Source organism: Myotis myotis, unplaced genomic scaffold, assembly GCF_014108235.1.
Source record: "Myotis myotis isolate mMyoMyo1 unplaced genomic scaffold, mMyoMyo1.p scaffold_m19_p_20, whole genome shotgun sequence".
NCBI classification, from domain to species: Eukaryota; Metazoa; Chordata; class Mammalia; order Chiroptera; family Vespertilionidae; genus Myotis; species Myotis myotis.
The window spans coordinates 22,178,452-22,196,330 of NW_023416325.1; the positions used below are offsets into that span (position 1 = coordinate 22,178,452).

Genomic DNA, 17,879 nt, shown 5'->3' on the forward strand with positions numbered 1-17,879 from the left:
GGAGAAGCAGGATTATTTATTATTATTTGTTTTATTGCGGAAAATTAAAATAAAGTAAAATTTATAAAGCCCTGGCCCGTGTGGATCGGTCGGTTGGGCTTCGGCTGCCGGTTCCCTTCCCGGTGGGGGCGGCACTACAGTTACCCTGGCAACGACGCGCCGCACCAGCGGAAGCAGTGACGACAGGGGCTGCGCGCGTGGAGACGGAGGCGGGGCTTCCGGCGGAAGTGGGCTCTGCGGCTGCGAGCTCGGGAAGATGCTGCGCGCGGTGTGGTGGTGGCTGTGCCTCGGCCTGTGTGGCCTCCTCGTGGGGCGGGCGAAGGCTCCGAGCCCGGTGGAGCCGCTGGAGCAGAGCCGGCCGTACGCGGTGCTGCGGGGGCAGAACCTGGGTGAGCGGCGGCGGGCGGACCGGCGGCGGGATCGGGCCTGCGCTTCCGCCTCACCGGGAGCCTGGCCCGCGCGGGGCGGACGGCGGGGATGTGTGAGGGTTGGGGGTGCAGGTGCGACCTCGCCAGAGGCCTGGGAAGGGGGCCTGAGCGTGACAGCCCGGCGCCAGGCCGGGACACACCAGCTCTCGGCATGTGCTGCTTGCACGAAAGGCCTGCGAGTCCGGGGGCCTGGGTCTCCATCTGGGTCCCCTCCTCCCGGGCCGTGGGCCCAGGCTGGACAGCAAGGCGCGTCATAGTGTTCACCCCACTCCCCCCCCTTTCCTGATGGGAACTATGGTCAGTCACAACGGGGATTGACATTTGTTGCCCATTTCCTGTGTGCTGTGTGCTGTGCTCAGCACTTTGTACACGTGATCTCATTTCAGCCGCAGGGTAAATAAAGATGGTGTTCAGCCGTATTTTACAGATAAGGAAAATGAAACCCAGATATTTGCCCCAGGTTACACAGCTAGAAAGTGGTGACGGCCAGGATTGGAACCTCGGCTTTGTGTGAGAGCATCTCTTCCACAAATACATACATGCAGGTGCCCCGGCTGCGGAAGGGACCCTGGAGCTTAACGCCTGGCAAGCTTCAGAATCACTTCCTCTGGTTTGGCCACAGCCCTTCCTTTCCACAGCAGCTCACTGGTGCATCTGGATATCTACGAAGTTGCCACATAGTATCATTTATGGATTATCTTTACATGAACTCATTGTCATTTTAAAAAATATATATTGTGGCTCAGTTGGTTGGAGCATCGCCCAGTGTTCTAAAAAATATATATTTTAACAATTCAAGAGGGTCAAAACTAGAAAGGCCGTGGAGAACCCGACAGTCTCAGTCAGTCCCTTATTTAAACATTAAGGAAACCAAGGCACAGAGAGGGTGAGAGATGTCCCAAGGTCACACAGGAAGCTGGTGGCAAGGCAAGACTAGAATTAAGGTGTTGTGTCCCTGACCCCCCAAATTCTGGTTTCCAGCCCAGTGCCCTGATCCTCCCTCCAGGGGAGCCACCTCTGGGAAGGATTTGGAAGCCTCAGGCTCCATCTCTTCATTGTACCCATCCCCAGCATCTGAAAGCTTGAGGTCATGTGACTTATTTACTAGAGGCCTGGTGCACGAAGTCATGCAACAGTGTGGTCCCTTGGCCTGGCCTGCGGGATCGGCTGCAGCGGGCTCTCTGACATCCCCTGAGGTGTCCCGCTTGCGAGAGGGTGCAGGCTGTGCCAAGGGACCCCACTGGTGCACAATCAGGCTGGGAGGGACTGGGGGAGGGCTCCAGGGTGTGTCCAACACATCTCGCTCAGTCCAGATGGACAAGACCCCAGCAGTAAGCTAACCTACTGGTTTGAGCGTCTGCCCCCTGGTGGTCAGTGCACGTCATAGCAAGAGGTTGAGTGGCCTTAGCATATCGTTAGCATATTACGCTTTGATTGGTTGAACGGACAACCAGATGCTTAGCATATTAGGCTTTTGTTCTATAGGATTTTAATATTTTTATTGATTTCAGAGAGGAAAGGAGAGGGATCTAGAAACATCAATGATGAGAGAGAACCATTGATCAGCTGCCTCCTGCACTCCCCCTACTGGGGATCAAGTCTGAAACCCGGGCATGTGCCCTTGACCAGAATTGAACCTGGGACCAGGTTCAGTCCACAGGTCAAGGCTTTATCCACTGAGCCAAACCGTTAGGGCTCATTGTCAAGTATTTCTCACTTACTGTGTGCCTAGCTAGCTAGCACTATGCTAAGTGGTTTCCCCACATTATCCTGCTTTATCCTTTAGAACAGGGTTTCTCAACCTGGGTACTACTGACATGTCGGACTGGATCATTCATTGTTAGGATGGGAGGAGGTGAGACAGGCTGTCCTGCACACCGTGAGATGTTTAGCAGCATCCCCAGCCTTTACCCACTAGATGCCAGTAGCACACCCCTCTCCCAGTCTAGACAATCAGAATATCTCCAGACATACTTACAACACAAACGTACATTTGGTTGTTAAAAGTAACATCATTTTGAAAGCCTCCCACAATTCTGAGAGTCACACAATCGGGGGTGCATGTGACTTCTGACAGGTTGCTGGTTACATTAATTTAAAGCCAGGTCCTTGTATCTAGTCCTGGACCACAGATTAACTTGAGTTACCAATTGCAGGTCCCATTTCTCACTTGAGCACATTGTAAGTTTTAGTTGTGAAATTTACTTTCAAAAACATAGGTTATGAAGTTAGTAAATTGCTTCTTTGATCAGAAGGCCCTTCTCAAAACTCACATAGAGACTGAAACACTCTATTCTTTATTGAATTTCTAGTTTTTATAAATGGTTTTAAAACCATAGTTGGGCTCCCTGCTTTTATTCAGTTTGTTATTCTTTGCCTACAACCCTTTCTTTAAACTGAGAATAAAATCCATGTTTCCTTCTATATGGACTGGCTGCAGTCTTCCTCTCTAGCTTCATTTCCTGCCTTTCTCTCTTCACTGTTCCCACCCCTACCATGCTTGCCTCCTATTCATTCATTTGCTCTGGCCTCAGTGGCCCTCATTTGCTGATCTTGGGGCCTGCAGTGCTCTCCCTGCGAACCTTCATACGGCCAGCACCTTCATTCCATTAAAGTCTCAGCTCATGTGTCCCCACTGAGATGCTTCCTCCCCCACCGTCACATTAGTTTCCTTCACTGCAGCTCGTCAGGCTCTGTGAAATGCTCTTATTTGTGTACACTCTCTCCCCTCAATACATGGAGACTTCCAGAGAGAGGGCAGTTCAAGGCTGTTTCCCCCACACCTGGCACCGTGCCTGGTACTGAGTGGCGTTGGGTCCATCATCGCCAATGAATGACGACTTACAGAACCTGGAGCCGCCATTAGGAGGTAACCTGTATTCCTTTTGCAGTGTTGATGGGAACCATTTTCAGCATCCTGCTGGTGACCATGATCCTTATGGCATTTTGTGTCTACAAACCCATTCGGCGTCGATGACAGCCGAGCAAGCAAGTGCTCCCAGGAGTATTTGGGAACAGAATAAGTTGTGTTGCACATGGGTCAGTGGAGACGTTGGAATCCGAACTTTCATGCTTGGAAATGACGTTTGGTCTGGACAATTGGTAAATGCTGATTTAGAAAAAACAGCTAGCAGTTTTTTTGTAACACTGTAATGCAAATAATTGGCCACTGAGTCTGCTTCTAGTATTTTTTTTTGTATGTGGCTTACTTGTTAGTAAGACCTAAAGCTCAGTGTAAAGTTCTGTGTAAAAATGGAGTGCTCATGAGAAAGGAAACACAGTAACCTTGTGATATAAAACCACATTGGGAAGGACTAGTCATTAATGTCTGAAAAGATGAAGACGACATAACATGTAGACAGACATTCAGTACTTAAGCAGCACTGGTGACAATAGGTTAAGAATCACAACGTTTGTAATTGCACTGAGTTGGCACAGAGTACTCTGGTTGCAAAGCAGTGTCCACTGTGGGGAGCTTGGGCCGTCATCCCTCATCCAGCATCGGCTCTGCACTCAGGTGCCCCCACTGAAGTCAGGGTCACAGCAGGTAGGCCAATGGTCATGTGTACGCTTGGGCTGGAAGGCTCGGGTTGGACTGAAAATGTTTCTGGTTGGCCCATCTGAAAGAGAACTACTTGCTGCTCAAACGTGCGGATCTCCCTGGTACTGCACTTAAATCTCCAGCCCTTGGCCTGAAACTTGCGGCAGCTTTTCAGATTTGGAATCTAAGAGACTTAGCAGAAACGCTTTCTCTCGGCCCTGGGTGGGAAGGACTCACTGTACTAGGCAGAGTGGCGAGTGGGTATGTGTTTACACAAACTTAATTTCAGCTTTGGAAACGCTGCTGTTTGTTTGCACTGTTGGTGAACTGGATCTTCCCCCTATTGAAATGATACTTTTGTGCTTACAATGTGGTCATCAGTATTTATTTTATCTTAAAGGTGCTAAGTTTAATTGTGTTGTTAAATTGAAATGCGTATCTTGTGCTCCAAACACAGCATGAGTTTTTTTTTTTAAACCTGCACTTAATGTGAAATAACTGATGTGGGATCCTGTAACTCTTTGACTTAAGGATTTTGTTTGTAACCTTAACATTGAGGCATTCAAATGTTAACTGTTCTGTGCTTTTCAGCAAATGTCAACTAAAATTAAAGTTAAATCTTACATCCTGTTTTACTCCTAATTATGTTCCAAAATGCAGGTGCGTATTTGACTCAAATCTCTTAAGAAAGCACTGTGAAGTGGAATTTTAAATTCATATGTGAAATAATACTATTTCCTCAGGGCAAGGCATTATTTCTGAAAACAGCCAGGATTAATCTCTCAGGCTGGCCAGGGGTCTGGAGATGTGGATTCTTGTCCTAGCTCCAGTCACAAACTGCCTTAACTTCCTCAGAGCCTCCGTTTCTCATCTTTGAAATGGTGATATACACACTTTTTCTTAAATATTGTGAAGATTAAATGATTTGAAAACTAACTCAAATGAAGGTGGGATTACTAGTTAGCCTGTCCCGTAGAAATCTGTGTTACTGGTTGGAAGGAGTTGTGGGTGGGATGCTGAGACTGGCATTGACAGGGTTAAGTCCCACCTCATCTGGAACACATTTTGATATGCTGCCAAGAAATTCATTGCCACTTTTAGGATTTTATTTTATTTTGTTAATCCTCACCCGAGAATATTTTTCCACTGATTTTTAGGGAGAGTAGAAGAGAAAGGGAAAGAGAGAGAAACATCGATGTGAGAGAAACTCATCAATTGGTTGCCTCCTGCACGAGCCCTGACCAGGGACCAGGCCAGGAGGAGCCTGCAACCAAGGTACATGCCCTTGACCTGGAATCGAACCGGGGACCCTTCGGTCCACAGGCCAACACTCTATCCACTGAGCCAGACTGGCCAGGGCCACTTTTAAGATTTTAAAAGGAAACAGTAAGAACTTGCCAGCTTGCCGTTTGTTCAGGAATCACCAGTCAGGTAGTAGGACCATGTTCATTTTCTGAAAAAACTTTGCAGTAGTTCACATACAAATCCAAACCCAGCATACATCCTCATTCCATGTTACCGTCTGTTCAGGATGAGACTTCAAGCTCAAGTGAGAAAATCATTATTTGTAGACAAGGAGGCTTATTACAGAGAGACAAGTAAAGATAAAAACTTCAGTTCTGGGAGAGAGAGAATTATACTGAAAAGCTTTTTAGAGCAGAGACTGACCAGCTAGAACCTTCCGGTAGAATTCTTTTCCTGGCCATTTTAGGGAGCACGGGAGACCCTAGACCTCATAAAGTGAACTGTACTCAGAATGCCTACCGAGTGCCCACATGAACACACAGAATTGACACCAATCATAAAGAAGTTCCTTTAGCAAACACGAATCCTAGTTTCCTTTAAAGTTGGGATGAAGACGTCTGCAAGTGCTGCTTGAGATTAGGGGCTCCGGAGTCTTAGGAGGACTTTTTCCAGCTGGATCTGTTTTAAATCACACATGGGCCTAGCTGGGTTTTGAACTCCATCACTTACTGTCTTTGAAGTTGTCATAGTTCAACTTATCTTTGATGTCATCTGTGTTCAGCAGGGAACTTAGTTTTTAAATTAAATAATCCATAGGTATTTCATTCCCACCAGAACAGTTTTCTTCATAGTGCCCCACCGGGCCATTTAGCCTGCCAGCTAATTTACTTCACCCTGTCAATGCCAGTCTCAGCATCCCACCCACAACTCCTTCCAGCCAGTAACACAAAAGCAAAGCAGCACCTTCATTTTCCCAAGGTCTCATTTCTGAAACCATTTTTTTTTTTTACAAGTCATTGCCTTGTTTTAATACCAACATATTTGGTGTAGGGTAAGTCTTAAAGCCCTAATTATCAACTGAACTTCTAAGAACAGCCTCAAAAAGCACTTTGGCTTCAACCTGGCAGGTGTGGCTGTTGGAATGTCCTACCGTACACTGAAAGGTGGCAGGTTTGATTGTGGGTCAGGGCAAATACCCAGGTCTCAGGTTGACCCCCCAGTTGGGGCGTGTATGGGAGGTGGCCGGTCAATGTTTCTTGCTGCCTCTCTAAAGCAATGAAAAGCATACCCTTGGGTGAGGATAAAAAAAAGAATAAAAAAACCTTCAGCTTCAAAGGAGAGCATCGTCAGTCACCTTAGAGAGCTGATGCTGGCTTGGTTTTCCTTACTCCACAAGAGCCAGTCCATCTCCAGGCTAGACCTACATGGCAATGCAGCTGCAGAGGCCTCAGCAGCCCTGACACTGGCTTGCTTTCAGTCTCCATTTGAGACAGGGAGCTTTGGGCGTGTGGACTATGATTGGTCAGGAAGGCGGGGAGGAGCATGTCACCTTATAATACACAGCTGAGCACTGGGAGGGCATTCTGATGTTCCCATATCGCACGAAACAAAGCGTGGGTTCATTCAGTGACTAGAAAAACAACCTGAGACAGACTCAAAGGCTGTTAGGATGCTGTACCAGCACCCTCCAAGGCAGCGGTTCTCAACCAGTGGGTCGCGACCCCTTTGGCGGTCGCCTAAGACCATCCTGCATATCAGATATTTACATGACGATTCATAACAGTAGCAACATTACAGTTATGAAGTAGCAACGAGAATAATTTTATGGTTGTGTCACAACATGAGGAACTGTATTTAAAGGGCCAGAAGGTTGAGAACCACTGCTCTAAAGGAGCAGTCTATTTGCATTTTAAGAGAGTGAACACATAAATGAAAGACACTGCAGGCAGGTTGACAAAAAGCTCAGTCCCTTTTTAATTGACTTCCTGGGAGAAAGTCAGAGACACCGGGAAGCAGAACAATGGAATGCAAACATAGGAGATTACCTAACTGCAGCCATTCCCAAGTCGTGTCCTCACTCAAGGTAAATATTCAGTAAACAAAATGCCAAGGTATGTATTTGAAACAAAGGTGATGCTGCATATACTGGCCTGGTGTGCAGAGAAGGAATTTTGGTCAGACCATGACAAGAAAGACAGATGGTTATATTGAATCAAAAGCACATTTCTTTGTGGCTAGGAACATTTTACTGGCAATGCTAACTGTATTACAGACTTTAACTGGAACGTAATTCATGTTTCTCTTCCCATCCCAAAAGAAGCCCAGCACACAGGAAACTGATGTAAAACAGGAGGATATTATTTACCAGGTTATCTCAGTGCAGCCTGTGAGCATGAATACACAGCCGGCCAGAGTGAGGGGACCCTCAGCTGTATGTCTGTGATGGTTATTTACAGAAGGGTTAGACAAAATAGTTAACTACTGAAGGTATCCAAAAGAGGCCTGAGAAATCTGGTTAAAATGTATAACCTTGTATTGCTACTGATGGGAATAGTTTTTATATCTTTTAAAAATAATAAAAAGATTCTGTTAAAAAATATATTTATCAAGAAAGATGATTTGAACTCTAAAAAGCAATGTGGAATCATCACTTTCCCTTCTGAATATAGAGCCATTGAGTTCCATTTGTAGCTCCCTGTCTAACCCACCCTTCTCCTCTAGCGAGCTGAGGACGGGCAGCGGGTGGGTCTTCCTGGCCCTCCACTAGGGACGGGCACACACGCGTCGTTTGGTTCTATGCTGTCTGGTATTTTGGCCGGCCTGCCCACTGCAAGAACAAAGCTCAGTTCCAGCTGCTCCTTCAGGGCCAGGATTAGCTGCCTTGGTTTTAGCCTGGAGGATCCTACTCTCAAAGGAACTGCCTTTAAAAGTTCAAATCAGATCCCTCAATGAATGAAGTGAGGTGGTTTGAAATTATTAGTAATTTTTAAGGCTAAGGCAACATCCATGGTCATTAGTATATCTTAATTTGATGCAAATAGTTAACCCTAATCTAAAATAGATCCTGTACACATCTCCTCTTTAACTTTAGCTAGGGATGGAAAGAATGGAAGAAGGTGGAGATGGAGGAGGAACAGTGATGGTGGCCTAGAAACCCTGTATAAAGGTAAAAATAAAAGAGTAAATCGGCACAGATTATCCATTTCTTTGGTGAACTGTAAAGTATCATAAATTTTCATAAACCACACTCTACAAAGGCTGCTGCTCTCATATATAAAAGCACCCTGACTCTGCAATAACTTGTTTTGTTATCACTCCTTGGTAAAAACGAACCTACAGATCTGCGGGGATTGGGGTTTTTTGTCTAAAGCTGGTAGTAAAAATGTGACCTGCAAGCCAACACAGCTCATGGAAAGTGACGATGCTCCCCTCCCCTTAGTCTGGAGATGTGACCTGCTGGTCCCCAGTCCCTTGACCGGGGAGTGTTGTGGATGGACCTGGGGGTCCCTGGTTCTGCACCTCTGCGTAAAGAAGGGCAGCTGCCATCCGCTGTGCACATGCGAGGTGCAGTCAGTCCCTCAGCCCCAGGGCCCTGGTAACGTAGCACCCGCGTGCAGCCCAGAGCTCTGCCTTGTGCAGCTGTGGGCAGAAAGGTCTATTTCTCAGTGAGAGACAGCTGCAAGACCTGCTGGAGCTCCGCCTCCTCCTCCCGCAGCCGGAGCTCCTGCTCCTCCAGCTCTTTGGCAGAGAGCTCCATGGCCAGCTGCAAATCGCTATCAAAATGGCTTGTCTCACTTGAGGCACCAGAGTATAGACCTTCTGAGCTGGTGAGGAGGCTCTCTTGGATGGCCCTGGGTTGGAAAAAGTGGGAAGAAAAGAAACGGATTATTATCATCATCACGGCAATGGTAGCAACTACATTCTTAACTGCTTACCAAGCGCACACTGTGTGCGTGCATAATGCCATTCGATCCCCCATGACTCTGGGGGACAGACTGTATACAGGTGAGAAGTCTGAGGTTCAGAGAGGTTAAGATAACTACTAAGTGATGGGGCTAGGAATTAAACTTGGATCTATTTGAAGCAAAGCCCAAGTTCTTCAACAGGCTTTCATATGCCCAAAGTTTAGGGAAATGCTTTGTAAAATCAATCAATCTGGTTTCCTCCATTTAAAAATAAAGGAAGAAAATTTAATAATCTCTGTAGCTCTTCCCCCAAATGCCATCTTTAAAATTACATAAAGAAAAAAAAATTATATAGAAGTCCCACAGAGGGCAGTTAGACCCTGTGTGACCACACATTCTTGGCAGATCAGGCAAATCAGAAAAGACCTCCTCAGGGCCTATCGGCCAATGGCACTGGCCTGGGAACTAGGCAGCCGTGCTCTCACCCGTTCCTGGAAACCAGCCACCAAGAGATGAGAGCTGTTTGAATGAGGAGCTGCCACATTAAGCAACAGGAGAACTAACACCTGATCAGGTCTCTCCCACCAGGCACAGTGCTGTGTGTGCAAAGTGCTTGTGCCAACTTTAATCGTCAGGAATTGTGTCAGTTACCTCTCATACTGGACATCGTAGACATGTGTCTGGCTGATCCCTCCATTCGAAGCTGGTCCTGAAAGGTCCTAGGAAAAACAAACATGATGACATGAATATCTCTTAGAAGGAATAGGTGTCATACTAATAAGGAAATAAAGCAGCAAGAACAAAATTAAAAATATTTGCATGCCCATTATTGAGAGTACTGTGTGAAAAACTAATAGGGACTTAAGTTATCTCTAAAATGACACCTAAGTGCCAGGTAGTACGCTACCCTGCTTAACAGCCTTTCATACTTGACAAAAAAATCAGTCTATTAAAAAGCAGCTAACCTTGGGCAAAGTTCAAATGAACAAAGCAGGTAATTCTTTTAGAGCAAAGTTAGAATACATAATTCAATATAGTCATGCACCACATAACAAGGTTTCAGTCAGTAATGGGCCATGTATATGATGGTGGTATGCCATATAGCTTAGGAGTGTAGTAGCCTATACCAGTGGTCGGCAAACTGCGGCTCGTGAGCCACATGCGGCTCTTTGGCCCCTTGAGTGTGGCTCTTCCTAAGCCTTAGGAGTACCCTAATTAAGTTAATAATAACAATGTACCTACCTATATAGTTTAAGTTTAAAAAATTTGGCTCTCAAAAGAAATGTCAATCGTTGTACTGCCGATATTGGGCTCTTGACTAATGAGTTTGCCGACCACTGGCCTAGACCACCTAGGTTTATGTAAGTGCGCTTTATGTTCGCACGAGGCAATCATCTAACGTTGCATTTCTCAGTGCATCCCGTTGTCCATCGTGAAGCAGCGACTAACTGAATCTGTCGTCTGTGACTTTGGCCACTCCTTTTTGTAAAACTATGGACAAGTCGTTTGTAGGCTCTGGAGGAAAAATAAGCTCACTTATATAGGGAAAGAAAAGAGGTAATGGGCTGACAGCGATGTCCAGGGCTGGACCTTCTCCCAGGAGGGCTCTCATAGGGAATATGCCTGCTCTGAGGTCTGGCCCTTGGCCCAGCAGCCTCAGAAAACTGAAAGGCTCTAAGAATGGGTCCACGAAGGGGAAGAGTGGGGCTCACACTACTCAAGCTCTGAGACTCAAGAATAAAAGCAGGATGTCAGAAATCTGAGCCCTGGGAAGCCAGAGGAGGGAGGGGACAGGAGGAGTGGATGACGGGGGAGAACCACCACATTCCCTGGACTGCCCCAGGATGGTGAGGTCTGGAGGAAGAATCATGTAAGAAAACAAAAGGCAACTGTTCTTCATGCTGGTCTGTCCTGTCCTTAGCTCTACTAGTACTTTTAGTTAGAGGCTCAAAGAGTTTGGGGTTATACCCCTTAAAACAATAAAATATCCGAGTAAAAAAAATATTAACAAAGCATCAACCAACACTTTCATCATACCCTTACTAAGCAACCAAACACAATGGTTGGTCTTCCTGGGGAGGAAGTTGAAATTAAAATCCACATACCTTCTTATGACACTGCCGACACAGAGAATATTCTAGGGAAAATATGGTGTAGGCTATTATGAATTTACTGTTTCAATACTAAAAAATTACATAGTAACCCAAAGAGATATATAACCATTAGCTATATGGGTGAACATGAGGAAAAGGGAAGTCTGTCAGGAGACAGCTGTGAATGGCGCCAATAGGATTATGCAGATTATATGAGATATATATATCTCGTAATAACGTTTTGGAAAAGACCAGGTGTATAAAATACAGAACAATTTCTGCAAATACCATAAATATGCCAAAGTTGTTATTTGAAGAGGTCAAATGGGAGGGTAAAACCGCCCATGCCCCATCCTTTATTCTGATACACACACCTGACTCCGGCTCGATTCCAGTAAGCTCTGCTGGATGGCAAACTGCATGATCTCGTAGTCTTCGTCCTGCAGGTGCATGTTTTTGCCATTGTCCTGAACATGGTAAGACTCAGGAATTTCAAACACAGACTGATCAACTTCGAAGTTCGTGACCGGGGAAGCTGGAACACAAGGAGTTGCAGTCGGTACCTGAGTCAGTGTGTGAATTTCCACTTCAATTCTGTATACACGTTTTTAAAATTAAAAAATGGTAAGATTACACTAAAAGTTTGCTAGTATGTGAGATTTAAAAAATATATTTTTTTATTAATTTCAGAGAGGAAGGGAGAGGGAGAGAGAGATAGAAACATCAATGATGACAGAATCATTGATCAGCTACCTCTTGCACACCCCCTACTGGGGATCAAGTCCACAGCCCAGGCATGTGCCCCTGACCAGAATCAAACCCAGGACCCTTCAGTCCTCAGGCCATTTATTTTTTAGTAATAAAATTAATGCAGAGTCATAAAAAATATAGAAGACTATAAAATGAAAAGTGAAGATCTCTCTCCCTGTACCCTTTCTATGTCCAAATTCCAGAAGTATCCAGTATTTTACTCATGCGTCCTTTGGGGAATGCGAGTGTATACACACGGTCACACCAATGTGCAATGTGTCTTTTTTCTTTTATTATGAAGCACAGTGAACATATACAATTATATATACACACACATATATATCTGTAAACATAAAATAAAAATAATATAAAACAAACACCTGTGTATCTTTCAACTAGCCTAAGACACAGAACACTATTTTAACATAATTTTTAAAAACTGAAAAATATTCAGTTATATTTCTATATACTAGCATTGAGTAACTGGAAAATAAAAATTAAGAAAATAAATCCATTTACAATAGCATCCACAATATGAATTGACTTGATGGCAAAGGAGGCCAAGGAAATTTGGGGAGATGATAGAAATGCTCTCATGACTGTGGAGGTGGTTACATTTGTCAAAATGCATTGACCTATCACACCTAAAAATGAGAGCATTTTATTGTATCTACATTATATCTGAATAAAGTCATTTTTAAAGAATATGCTGTTTTTAATACACATTCTCAATTTTTTTCACCGAATTTAAACTAAATCCAAAATTTTCCTGATTCAGTACAGAGAACTACTTCATAAGATACTCCAAACAGAATAATTAGTATAATGACTAAATGTATGAATTTTCTTTTTAAAAAATCACAAAACCCCATTTTCTTTTACCTGAATCTGCCTGGGTCCCTTCCACATTTTGAGTTTCTTCAGCAGTGCTACAGCCATTAACATTTCCAAATGTGATCCGTGCATTTAATACATGAAACAAGGGAATTTCTAACAAAATAAAAGCTTTTATAAATAACTTTACTGAGAATAATAATAACCATCATTTAATAGTTAGCTATGAGTGCTTACTATGCTGGTACCTTGCCAAGTACTCTTTATAAATGATTCATTTAATCCTCATAACAACCCTTCCCAATATATAGATGTGAAAACTGAGATTAAGCAACTTTTTCCTAGATCACAGTAAGCAAATGATCGAGTCAGTATCATGAATGTACAACTATCAAAAATATAAATTCCTCCCAAGTAACATGTATTGTATATGGTTATTATGTATACTACTTCAGGCCCGAAGCCTATTTATGTGTCAAAGGATCTTGGTATCAATTGTCTTCCTCAATTAACTATCTAATTTGAAGTTTCACTTAAGGTCTGATATTGAAACAATGAATGTGTCACATTTTTATGCCTTTTCATGTCAATAAATTGAACTGGTGATTGGGGAATCTCCTAACTTTGATACGCAAAATGACCAAGCATCGTGACACTTCTTCAAGTCAAATTAAACTAGAGGCTGTGACCTATGTCTCCTGTATGCTACTTTTGATGCAAGTGCCCCAATTCCCTAAAGCACATCCTGTCACCCGCAAGCAGGGCACAACCTGCAAGTGCTCCCGTGGTTCAGTTAACGGTACCTATTTTGACAGGAAATCCAGGTGGGAATTCCAATTTGATGAAATCTCTCAGTCTTGCGAAATGAGCGCTCGTTCTGGCCATGAGGTCAATGATGGGAATGACCTGCTCCACAAGGGAGAGAGGAAAGTCCTCACACATCCACAGCATGGCTTTGAACCTGCAGGGTTTGACAGAAAAAGACTGAGGACATGACCATCAGACAGGGAAACTGAATTCTATGCAGTAGGCTAGACAACAGCAGCGTCCTCACCCTACAGTCTTTCCAGTTACCTTACATTTCAATTCTGAACTAGGATGGGACTATTCCCAATTCTGCAATCAGAGCTTTAACTGATAGCGAGCATTAAGAAACTGCTAGCTGGTGGAAACCATTTCACTTAATCAATGGATGCTGTTGGCAGTAAAATAAATATCCAATCTATACTCTACTTGGGAAAGGCTAATAAGATGGGCTTTTGCCCTAGCCGGTTTGGCTTAGTGGATAGAGCATTAGCCTGTGGACTGAAGGGTCCCGTGTTCAATTCCAGCCAAGGGCACATGCCTGGGTTGCAAGCTTGATCCCCAGTAGAGGGGCGTGCAGCCAATCAATGATTCTCTCATCACTGATGTTTCTATCTCTCTCTTTCCCTTTCCCTTCCTCTCTGAAATCAATAAAAATATATTAATAAAATAAAAGATGGGCCTTTGTAATTTAAAATTATTTTTAAAGGAAGGGGACAGAGAAATGACTGAACATGACACCATAAAACAGCACAGTTCTGAAACAAATAATTCATAAGTTGAAAAATAGCCATTGAGCCTGGCCAGCATGGCTCAGTAGTTGAGCACTGACCTATGAGACCTATGAACCAGGAGTCGCTGTTCCATTCCTGCTCAGGGCACATGCCCAGGTTGTGGGCTGGGTCCCCAGTGTGGCGCCTGCAGGAGGCAGCCAATCAATGATTGTCTCTCATCATTGATGTTTCTATCTTTCCCTCTCCATTCCTCTCTGAAATCAATTAAAAAAGAAAGAAAATGGCCATTAAATCTCTTACTTTTGTGTTCTGATCGTCATCTCTTTCGGCCTTCCGATGTCCCTGTCTCTCAGATCAAACTCTTCACTGAAGTACTCGTCAGGGGTGATGGCTGTAGGGTTGTTTGCGGTGGCACATTCTGTGGTGAGGTCCTGCCGAGCCAGAACTCAGGGGAGTCAGAAATGCCAAGTGATGCTCACAAGTGGAGGCCTATGGCACTCAGTCTCTGAGGCGGACATGTTAATCAGCTACAGATCAGGAAGTTCTAGTCATTAACTTTTTAAAAATTAAGTTACTGCACAGAACAAGTAAATCTATAAAGGTGTTACCAAGCTACATGGCAAGTCAAATGCATTTCTCCATTTCAAAATATTTCTCCACTCTCCTTTGCATTTTTATCTCCTGATTTATAAAGCAACAGAGAGAAATATAGGAAAGCACATGAGATCTGGAAGACTTGGGGTTTAAGTTCCAGCTCTGTCATTCTCTAGCTTGTGATACTGGAAAGGTAGTTTCATATTTCTGACCCTCAGTGACATCCACTGTAGCAATTTCATACAGTTATTGTAAGGATCAAATGAGGAAATGATTGTTAAGGTGCTTTGTTAAAATGTAAATTCCTGAATCCTTTTTAATTTACATTTTTACAGAGAGATCTTAGTTTATAACACATAAGAAAGAAAGCACCTGATTTCTATAATCACTACCCCACCCCTAAAATCTTTATTTTTAAAGACTCGCTCATCTAATTCTCTCCCAACAGTGTCTCAAATTCCAGCCTGGGAGTGCCCTATAGCCTTTTCAAATGGAGTGGCCTATTTCAGATTCAGTACATGCCACCCCAACCACAGCGAAGTCATCTCCTTTAAACTGCGCCGAGAGCTCGTTCCTTCAACTTACCCCTTGAGCACCAAACTGGTGTTCCACAGTTCCCAACAAGGATTCCAGTGGGTTCCTGTCCGCTATACAAGGGCGAAAAGTTTAATGTTTAATATTATACTTTACTTGTGACCATAGAAAAAGATTCTCACCATATTTTAAGGTTTCTGATCCAAGCTACCTGCATCAGGGTATCATTTATGGACAGACTCATAAAATCATCCATAAGAACCGTCAGCTAATTTATCTTTTGTAGAGTCGCTCTAGATCAGTGGTTCTCAACCTGTGGGTTGCGACCCCTTTGGGAGTCGAACGACCCTTTCACAGGGGTCGCCTAAGACCATCGGAAAACACATATATAATTACATATTGTTTTTGTGATTAATCACTATGCTTTAATTATGTTCAATTTGTAACAATGAAATTGGGGGTCACCACAACATGAGTAACTGTATTAAAGGGTCGCGGCATTAGGAAGGTTGAGAGCCACTGTTCTAGATGAACAACAGTTACAAGAATTAAAGCAGAATAGTAGAAAGAGGGTGCATTTGTGAGTGAGCCTGATCTGGATTCCAATCTCCTCCTGAATGGTCACTGCCCACGTGTCCGTGTCCGTGTCCTGGGTCTCGGTTTCCTCCTTTGTCAAACTGCAGTAATGGTACTGTGGTAATATTGTTAACAATAGCGGTGGTGGTGGTTAACAACTACTGTGTGCTAGCCACATACTGCAGGCACGGCTCTAAATATTTATTTGTAGTAACTCACCTAATCCCCCCAATAATTCTTAAGGAAGATCTAGAAGCACTTCTACTTCATTTTTGAGGAAACTGAGTCACAGATGGTCAGCAACTTCACAGAACCAGCCACGGGCAGAGCTGGGCAATGGTGACCATGTATTGGCAATGTTTGGGCTCAGAGCCCAAGTTCTGTCTAAATTTTTCATTGTGATAGTTTGGACCAAATCACTTATTCCAGAGAAAATATTCCCCAATAGCCTTATCTACTTTTTCATCCAACAATTGTTCTTCATAACACATAAACAAGTCCTCGTGAATGGCTTTAATTATAGCTGAAGCCAACTAAGGAGAAATATCTCCAAGAATGAGTCAGACTAAGGACATTTTTATGAAAAGTCAGCCAGCGTTGGGATTAGCACAAATGATCACATTAACCCCAAAACTTACCAGAGCCAACAAAGGTTCTCTCTAGGCTTAAAAAAGGGGTGGAGGCCCAGCTGGTGTGGTTCAGTGGTTGACCACTGACCCATGAGCCAGGAGGTCACGGTTCGATTCCCAGTCAGGGTTCATGCCCAGGCTGTGGGCTTGGTCACCAGTAGGGTGCTTGCAGGAGGCAGCCGATCAATGATTCTCTCTCATCATTGATGTTTCTATCCCTCTCTCTGAAATCAATTAAAAACACACACCACAACTTATTTATTTTTAAAGGGGTGAAGAATTACCTTTATATCTCTTTTTCTCTTCCTCGGTCAGATGTTCTGTCCGTATTTTGGTTATCACACTCACATTATTTACTGTGTAAACCTTGAGAGACGTGTGCAAGAGAAAATAGTGACACAGGGAATCAAAACTCAAAAAATAAGCATAGCAAGAGCAAGAATGCTGAAGCCAAAAAAAAAAAAATGCAGCAAAATAAAAATGAGAAATGGTTAACAATCATTAGGATCCTTCAGAGAAAGTACATAAGCGATCAGCTTAGAAAGGCCTCAGCAGTCACTTTGCATCTCGGAGAGTTTTAAACACTGAGGACTTAGCAGGGACAGGTTTCATCTTCTTGTTGCTAAATGCTCTCAAGCAGGTCCTGCACGTCAGGCCTCCCCCCGCGTTTCTATTGTGCTAAGGCATCCGAACCTGCACTGAGGACTTCGACTGATTTCTGGCCATCTTATAATAGGACTTATAATAAGACAGCCATCCGCTAGGCAGGAGGAAAAAGGAGTGAACCAAAGGTTCTCTACACTGATAAGCTTTACAACCAGAAGTCACTATTTAAAGGCATGCTGGGTATTGACAAAAATCACTGTAGCCGCCAGAGGCAATGCTCTCTGTTATCAAGGTTGACTGGGAACTATGGGAGTTTAGAAAATCCAATGTCTTGATTAACAGAGAATGAACTGTATCTAGCATACGTTCCAAGGTCCAGGAAACACACTCAGCACTGGAATGACTGTTACTAAATGTGTCTTGCTGAGCATGACGTCAGCTTTCTTTGCTGCTCAGAGGTCACCAGAGGATTCTGCAGTGCCTGGCTCCATCCCCTGGACCATCAATCCTGCTGTACTGCAGGCTCAGGAAGGGCCAGGAAACAGGGCTGTCCAGCGGACAAAATGCCAGCCGTCGTCTCCACTATGACAACTATGTTCTAATTCA

General features: G+C 44.0%; 1 protein-coding gene and 1 long non-coding RNA gene across 4 annotated transcripts in view; one reads left to right on the plus strand and one right to left on the minus strand.

Annotated features, from left to right (window-relative positions):
- The first annotated feature begins 112 nt into the window (after positions 1-112).
- On the plus strand, positions 113-4,599 carry LOC118678121. The gene is made up of 2 exons (XR_004974752.1): positions 113-389; positions 3,320-4,599. It is a non-coding gene; the product is annotated as an uncharacterized LOC118678121 (long non-coding RNA).
- A 2,565-nt stretch (positions 4,600-7,164) lies between these two features.
- ANKRD13A (ankyrin repeat domain 13A) overlaps positions 7,165-17,879 on the minus strand; it is a 29,963-nt gene continuing 19,248 nt past the window's right edge. For 2 of the 3 annotated variants that reach the window (XM_036353236.1, XM_036353237.1), the window contains exons 8-15: positions 16,952-17,033; positions 15,514-15,575; positions 14,635-14,765; positions 13,600-13,757; positions 12,845-12,952; positions 11,587-11,747; positions 9,771-9,838; positions 7,165-9,065 (exon numbers count right to left, since the gene is read on the minus strand). In XM_036353236.1, coding sequence (XP_036209129.1) covers positions 8,870-9,065; positions 9,771-9,838; positions 11,587-11,747; positions 12,845-12,952; positions 13,600-13,757; positions 14,635-14,765; positions 15,514-15,575; positions 16,952-17,033 — 966 coding nt within the window. In that variant the 3' untranslated portion in view covers positions 7,165-8,869. The remainder of the gene's footprint in view (positions 9,066-9,770; positions 9,839-11,586; positions 11,748-12,844; positions 12,953-13,599; positions 13,758-14,634; positions 14,766-15,513; positions 15,576-16,951; positions 17,034-17,879) is intronic. The other variant, XM_036353239.1, reaches the window with a different exon arrangement.